At 34.7% G+C, this 8,625-nt stretch overlaps 1 protein-coding gene across 1 annotated transcript; it reads right to left on the minus strand.

The window, feature by feature from the left end:
* Window positions 1-225: 225 nt before the first annotated feature.
* On the minus strand, window positions 226-6,344 carry dpn (bHLH protein deadpan). Its single transcript, XM_011634366.3, has 3 exons — window positions 5,866-6,344; window positions 5,579-5,671; window positions 226-2,875 (listed from the first exon to the last, which is right to left on the minus strand). Exons 1-3 carry the CDS (start codon window positions 5,932-5,934, stop codon window positions 1,664-1,666), a joined length of 1,374 nt encoding a protein of 457 aa, XP_011632668.1. The 5' UTR covers window positions 5,935-6,344; the 3' UTR covers window positions 226-1,663.
* Between the last annotated feature and the right edge of the window lie 2,281 nt (window positions 6,345-8,625).

Below are 8,625 nucleotides of genomic sequence, written 5' to 3' on the forward strand. Positions count from 1 at the left end.
GCTTTTTGCTCCTTTATCGGCAAAAAAGGAAAGAATAAGTTCCAGTTTATGAATCGGAGCGCGTTTAACGCTCCTTAAAAGGGTAAAGCGCCTCCGATGGCTCTCTCAACGAGGAAAATTTCCGTGCTTTTACGAGATCGTGGAATATGGTAGATCGTGGAATATTGGTAGAATATGTGGGAGCAGCTTTTTTTGCTAGATAGAATTGTAACACCTACAATGAGATGCATTGGTTTGCATTCTGTAAATTTATTTATTTTGTCGATGAATACATCGTATACAAGAACAATCAAAAATAAGTAACAAACATTGTGTCTTTCTCAAAGATTTATATTTTAACCAGGGATTGAATAGCAAAATAATTTTGCTAGTAATTGTTCGGTTCGTTTGATACTTCTATTTCTGTAATACCGGTATTTTGATAACTTTTAATGAATACCAGTATTGGACGTCAATTACTGGTATTTAATCGAAATTTTTATGATACTCATATTGTAACGGTATTACTAAACATCGACATTGTCAGAAGAGTTCGATTTGTGATATACTCTTAATGTATATTTTGAATACAAAAAGGAAATGATATAATATATAAATGTACATAATAAATACATAAAAATAAAATATCAAGAAAACCATAATAACATCAATGTTTTGTAATACCGTTATAATATCAATATAATATCGGTATTACCGAAAAATTATAAATATCGGAATATATATCATACTGGTATATTACCGATATACTAATGGTACTTTTTATACCATTTTAATCCCTGATTTCAACATTATATTTTTTTATCACAAACTTATATTATTTTAACACGTTGAATGCCATGTAAGATAGCAGCCGTTATGATATATCAGGACATTGTATTTTGATATACGAACAAAATGCAATTAATAGCATTTAGAAAATTCTATGTCATAAATCATAAAAAAAATTATAAAAATTTTAATTGATGAAATTAAATTTTAATTGATCTTTCACAAGAAAAATCTCCACATGTCAATGAACGTGTTAATTAGCAATACTGACCACTGTTAAATCGCAGATCATTAAAAAATAATCAGCACTCATATAGTATTTATTTAAACTATAACTTATAAGATGTAGATTAGGATGTGTGTCTTCTTTTTTTTAATTAAATAAGAATGAAGATATATTTACAAGGTCTATTCACATTACACGCTGTAAGGGACTTAATGAAGTATAATTTAATCTATTTAAAGCTTACGAGTCTTTATGAAATGGCGAAGATGCTGCATAATGATGCATCAAGTACATTACATTTTTTTAATACTCTTAAAAAAATATAATTAATTTCATGCTTTGGCACATAACCGTCTCGCTATCGATAATGAGCTTGTTTATATTTAAAATATTTTTTAACACAGTATGAATTTATAAAACATGGAATTTAACAAATGCATGATATGTATCATGTAAAACTTATTGTATTTTGATTTATGCAAACAGTTAAAAAATGATGAAGTTATGTAAAATAATACAATTTTATGGCACATTCTTGCCTATTAATTATGTAATATAACAATTAAAAATCAGAAATTAAAATTTATATAATCTTTTGAAGTAAATAACTTAAAAATAAATTATTTAATTTCGAAAATTATTTCATATTGATATTTTTAATGATAATGGTCACCACGGTCTCCACATATCGCCATTAACTCCCAAAGGACTTGCTGAATTCATCGAACATTTATCGGAATTTGGATTGGAGTTCCGCGGGGTCTGGCAATTCTGACTTCCTGGCAAATCTTCGATCGGAATTACAAGAGATTGCTCATTTGTGCTCTTAAGCACATTGGTATTATTCATCGAGGAGGTCGAACTAGTGGGTTCTTGATATCTCGTTCTCTTATCTGAGATCGCCAAAAGCCCATCGGTATGACGTCTTTTGAGACCGTCTCTCTTGAGAAACGATCCACTCGGGGCGCGATTGTAAGTCTTATCTGTAATCACGGAAAGCGGTTGTCGCATACTATGTGTCGCAATGCCGTTTGTATGGTTGGTAATGTCTAAGCCTTCCGCGACATCTTTTTTAGTTGCGGTATTATCGTCTACAGTCTTAGATTCCAAGAATGCCATTGTGGGTGACTTTCGATCGATAGTTGAGCTAATTTGCGGTTTCTGGGTTTCTGGCGAAGATGAGAAGCTCTTTGAGGATGCAGGACTTTGCTCTGGTAATTTGAATCGACGTTGCGGCTGATGATGGTTAGGCGACGTCGCCTGTGGATGTTCCGAATGATAACTCTCATCGCCATAACTCGATGTGGAAGTCGTAGGACTTAGCAGCGGGCTGTGTGGTCGGTGAACCGCGGTAAAAGCCGACGATTGACCGGCCCTTGTGGACGGATCCGTGGCTGGCGGAAAGAAAGGGAAATTCGCGGAGATACCGGCGGATTGCGGTACCAAGAGTGCCAATTCCCCTGTTGGCAGTCGACTGGGAATCAATTGGACTCCGTTCGGTATTTGTATTCTCGCACTACCGTTGTTATTCTCATCCTCATTCTGGAAATCGCTCTGGAAGCCAACCTTTACCTCCGGATAGAGACGTTCCGGCATGTAGGGCACGTAGTGGCTGTAGAACGGCGCCATTTGCTGGAGATGGCTCACGCAGTTGTTCAAGTGTGATAGCAATCGTTGCTTGACGGAAGGGTCGACGTTCTCGAGGCGATTGATGTATCGCGCTACTTCAGTAGCACATTCGGAAAATCCGGAACGGAATTTCGTTAGCACCACCGGATCGTTGGCGACGGCCGTGTTCAATTGTTGCCGTTGCATCGTTTGTATATGCTTCACCGTCATTTCGAGAATATCGGCCTTCTCGAGTTTCGAATGTCTGGTTGGCTGTAACAAGCAAAAAGTGGTGAAAGTATCAATATGATATAATTGATAATATATAAAAAAGAATATTATATTATTATATTATCTATTGAGTTAAAAGGGAATAACCTTGAAATGACCTAAATAACCTTTCGGTCGAGAAGTTAGAAGCGTAACGTGCATCGGTATTAAAAGAACCCTATGTTATCCACGGAAGTTAGTTGATAGATGAAGGGTAAGGGACGATGTAGTGCAATAAAAGGGAACGCAAAATGGAATTTCTTCTTATTCGAATCATAGTAACTACGATTGACTTGTTGTCAGAAAAAAAGATCTTTGATCAGACATCGATCCTTGAAAGATTGAAGAAATGTATGATAACGCGACACGCCCATGTAATTGACTTGATATGAATTGTTACCGTAATAACAGACTAGCAACCACGGTAGCTAATGCAGCCCATTTCGTAGCCTAAGGGGGTGCTAACTCTCACATTCTCCTAGATTCTTTACTAAGCTACATGCAATAGATCATTAACCCGTTCTATTCAAATCATGCGTGAATCGCTTAGGGATGTTTATCTCTCACAAACACACTATTACGAAATAATCTATCGATAATTTGATAAATGATGAAATTGTATATGTGTAAATGTATATAATTAATTAAATCTATAAATTAAATCGGATTTAACATTTCCTTAAATTACTCTTAAGTAACTTATTATTTTCAATTGAATCGTGGGAAACGATTCGATACTTGAAAGCGATCGCAAAGCGGTTCGGATATCCTGATGAACGTGACCTTCTTCAAAACGAGCTTATGCCGTAAAAATTCCCATCAGCCCTTTAACCACCAATAGCTCAATAGCAGTATGGTCCTCCTTTTTCAAAGGTTCATTGTATCCTTTCTATTCTTGGAATCTTATCCTATCAGATCATCCTGATGTTCACATTTTTATGGTAAATTTGTGATCGCCTAAAGAATGAGCGTGGGAGTCGATACGGGATTACTTATACGTGGAATCGTATAATAAATATCTTATATGACTTGATAGAATAATACTTTAACTTTAAAAAATCCTGATGAAATCAGATACGGTCAAGTCAGTGTAACATGAAAATAAATTACTTGCGAAAATGTAACATGGATAATATTGCATGGGATGAGAGAGAAACATTGTAGATATCGATTTTCCCGCGAGTAAATTTGACACCCCGAACTCAAGAGCGAAGAAGTGGCACCTGTTAAAGGACTGACAAAAAAGAAAGCAGAGGCGTTGCGCATCTCTTTCTTTTTTCGCCGATCCGTCGTCGCAGATCGGAGCTGGATCCTTAAAGATGATACGGTCAACAAAAGAGGCTGCAACCTGAGATGAGATTCTTTTTCTTCGTAATAATTATTTCAAAGTTCCCACGAACACGCAGGGGGCGTTTCGTACGGATGAACGGGACGGACACATCGAAAGCAGGTAGCGGAAGTCATCTGGACGAGAGTGGAGAGAAAGAATGGTGAGAGCGTCTTGTTTTGTTGTATATTCTTGTTTGAGAAATCAACCTTAACGGATTGTATTACGCGACACAGAATCTTTGATTCGTAAAAGAAGTAAGGTAAATCTTAATCAGTCGATATCCAATTCAAACATTTGTTTCATATGCTTCCTTTTTTGTTTTATGCTTTATTTGGAACTCATGTTTAAGTTCATTTTTTAAACATACACCAATATATTTATATAATCAATTATGAAAGGTCACGTTTCGTTTCAAATTATTTCTGATGAACGGTATTAGAAAATGGTGAATGTGATTTCGAAAATAAAAAGTAACATCAATTTTAAATAAACGTGGTAATTGGAAGCTCTTTTAAATGTTTCTTTATCTTTTTTTTTTAACTTGAATATCTTGTAAAATCTGTAAAGTACAGATTATAGATATACAAGGATCCGATTCCATCTGTTTTCCCACGCGAAGACATCTAAAATACTAAAACAAAACCAACCCTCCCACTTTATCCAGTCTAAAACGAATCCTGTCGCAGAGAATGCCGAGGGAAAAAGGGGTCCACAGTGGACAACCTGATCAAATACATTCAATATACATCCGTTATGACAACTTCCGCTACTAACACAATGATCAGTCAGTCTTATGTATCTCGGAGTTTCGTATTACCGTAACAAAATTTAGATTTTTTTAAATACCAAATCGATAAAGGTAATTCATAATTCCATTCTAAACTAAAGTTTAAATGCTAAATGCTAAATGCTAAATTTAAATGCTATTCTAAATATCTTACACAATTTTATGGTACAATAATATTTGAATAAAAAACATATTTTTTGCTCTGAAAAATATTAGAATTAAGTTAACCATGAGGCCGGATGAATTCGAGGAAGGTAATTAGGATAATAATCTCTCGAAGTAATAATACTGCCAGATAGCGTGCAAAAATGCTGGCTTTTCTGAGCGTCCTTCGGAGCATGATCAGAAGTAGCACATTTTTTTATGTTATCTCTCGTAAAACGGATCACGTCTCTAGATAAACAGCGCAGAAGTCACGTTTTTCTACAACATGTTTTAACGCGACGCCAGCTATGTGGATCTCACGGGCAAACAAAAATCATGCGTGCACCGACTGGCAGTCCCGCGCTATCATTTGAGCATTTTGCTGATGTCGTTGTTTATCACGAATCATATTCAACTAAATAATAAGAAGTTAAATGTGACTTACGTCTTTTTCACTAACGAGTATATAATTCTTCAACTCATCGAGATATTGATTAATTCGAGCACGTCGTCGTTTTTCCATAATCGGTTTGTTGTTCTGAAATAATTAGAATTAAATTTTAGATTAAATTAAATTAAATTTTATCGTTCGTTCACAATGGTAAATATTTTTTAATCGTGCCGTATTACTTTAATATCAAATAAAACATATCAATATATTAATTCTACACGCAAAAACTTTTTATACAATAAAAAAAAAACAATTCTTTTTGATAATGAAACATTCATTACCCTCCTTAGTTCCGCTTTCGTCATTCCGGTATGTGTTTGAGGGTCAAGTTCTTCTTCGCTGCCCAACATTTTGTAATAGCAATAATTTTCACCATTAAGCAAGTTTCTTGACTACCATGACCTTCGCGCGAGCGCAAACGCACTTATATTGCAATTAATTATTAAATTAACTTCTGAAAATCATCCAGATTGACAGTTCGCGCACGCACGTGTTATAAGTCAAAGTTAAACGGTTACACTAAAAACCACTAAAACTCTATCGGTCAAGCGTCTTTCAATGTAAATACAAGAACTGTTAAAGTGCACATAATTGTAAATAATTAAATAGAGCGATTCTTGGTCACATTGGGCAAACTGTCGGTCTTATAATGATGTGTGAATCCGAAATCCTGCGGTGATGTTTACACAAAGTTGGGAAAGTCCTTCGTCACCAATGGACATCCTGCTTGAAGTATTGAGGGTAACTGTTTGACGTTTTCGATTTCGAAGACCGCATGCCGATGTACCCGTATAGAGTGGGGAAAAGTGCGTTCCGGAGTGGGATATTGGGTACCCCAAAGGTGGGGAGGTCCTCGGCCCTCCTGAGACCTGTTGATGTGTGGGAATTCACGCCGTCTGCAGGATATACGTAGCCGCTTATTTAATTTGGGCTACATCCTGTGAAGATAATATCGGAAGTGGTCTGGACAATTTGCGGCCGGATAGGCGTTATAATTAATATATTTTCAATTGATGTAATTATCCTCTTTATACGTGTTTCAACATCTTATAAAAGTAAATATTCATCAAAATATACATTTTTTAAATTAAACATAAATTATAAATGTGCATGTTACAGCTCTCTTAATTTTTTTTTTTTTATTATTGTTATTTTACAAAAAGATGAGGTCACATTATGGATGTTTTCTTGTTTGTCGCTGTAACAATAGCTTGTAAAATTCTAATGATAAAATATTACGAGCAATTCGATCAATTTTTGTCTCGACGCGGACGATGTACATTGATGAAAAAGGATGGAGTATTAGCGCGCATCGACTGTAGCAGCGGTAAAGCACAAAGGCGTGCAATAGAGGATCATCTGACAGAGAAGGGCAAACATTGCGTGCCGACATGTGTGTGTGTGCGTGCATATGCGCACGTCATAAGTGTGGCTGGCGCACGCAACGCGATCCGATGCACAGCCTGTATGGATACATACGAGAACGAGTGCAGGGCCTCTCACGTGGGAATTGTTTTAAAATGTGCTGTTATTTATCTGTACAAAGCTGCCGCTGTTAACGCAGTGACATGTTCTGACGTGCTCGCTATTTGTAAAATGCGAAAGCATAAAACGTGCAATACGGCTTTACTTTTTTCCCTCTTTTTTTATGCCCTTTTTAGAAAAAGAAACTTAATTTGCGTACATCTCTCTATAGAGTTACGAATAAAAAAATAACGAAGTTACCTTCGGATTATGAGATCGGAAATTAATGTTTAAATTTTTATCGTAATTTTCAATACGCTTACCACTGAAGAGAAATGAGAACGCTGATAAAAATATAAAATGTGTAAGAAACGAGTTTATAAAAATTAATAAGTAATTTAAATGAGCATTTTGTAAACCTAGGTTAACATTAATTTTGTTATTAAAATCAGTTAATAACAAAATGCTTGCTTAAAAAGGCATTGACTGTAGCAATAAATTTTTATGGCTTAAGATTATTTTTCCGGGAAATTTTTTTTTTAGTTGGGACATACGGATCTTCCGGCATTTTGAAACAGCATGAAGGTCCTCCTAAATCGCTGATTTATTTCGCCATCGTATCTCGACTATATATTACTTCAACCTTTTAGAGCATATTTTACAGGATGCAGACACGTTCATTGTACAACGCAAAGTAAAATTCACTAACTATTATGTCACTGCTTCGTCGATATTGGAGTTACTTCACACTTAAATTAGTTTACGATCTACGTTTATTGCTAAAATTAAACACAAGTTAGTTTTATGAGTATAATTTTTTTCAATATGAAGGACATTCGTTGCTATTGTTACAAAAGATAATATTTCAGAATTGATGAAATAATCAAGCGCGTGACAGGTAAATATTGTATATTGTAAATATATTGTAAAAAAATAATTTCTGCATCAGTGATTTGCGATCTGTAACTGCGATAAATTACTCCGTCTACAGAAGCAGCTGTGCGTTTCACAATAGATGTAATAAGAGCTCTTTGGCTAAGCTAGATCATTAAACTCATTTAAAAATCAGATCCTCATGAAACGCGATAAGATTACTCGATAAACGCAATTGAAAATTTTTTCACGGTCATGCACCGTAAATATTCGTATTAGTGTTCAGATGTTTGATAAAAAATCTGATTTTTATTCGACGTATACAAACTCTTTCATATTTAATTCGTATTCGTTGTGATAACAATCAATTAACGAGCAGCTGCGATTCAGAATTGATGCCAGAAATATCAAAACACAATACTTTGCTCATCATGAGTTAAAATTATTTTTATATTTAATTTAATAAAAACTTAAAAATTAAATGTTATTAATTTTCAAGTTACGAAAGAATTGAAAATTGTAAAATATTATAATATAAAAAGAAGAAGGTTATCTGAAATGAAAACATTTGTAAAATAATATTATCTATAAAAGAGACAAGTGACCTGAGATGAAAACGTTTATATTTTCGAGATGCCACATATTTCCGGAAGAAGCCTCTATAATGACTCATTTTATGGCTATATTTGTTCTGCTTATCGAAC

The sequence above is a fragment of the Pogonomyrmex barbatus genome, unplaced genomic scaffold, assembly GCF_055798465.1.
Source record: "Pogonomyrmex barbatus isolate J1 unplaced genomic scaffold, ASM5579846v1 scaffold6, whole genome shotgun sequence".
Lineage (NCBI taxonomy): Eukaryota > Metazoa > Arthropoda > Insecta > Hymenoptera > Formicidae > Pogonomyrmex > Pogonomyrmex barbatus.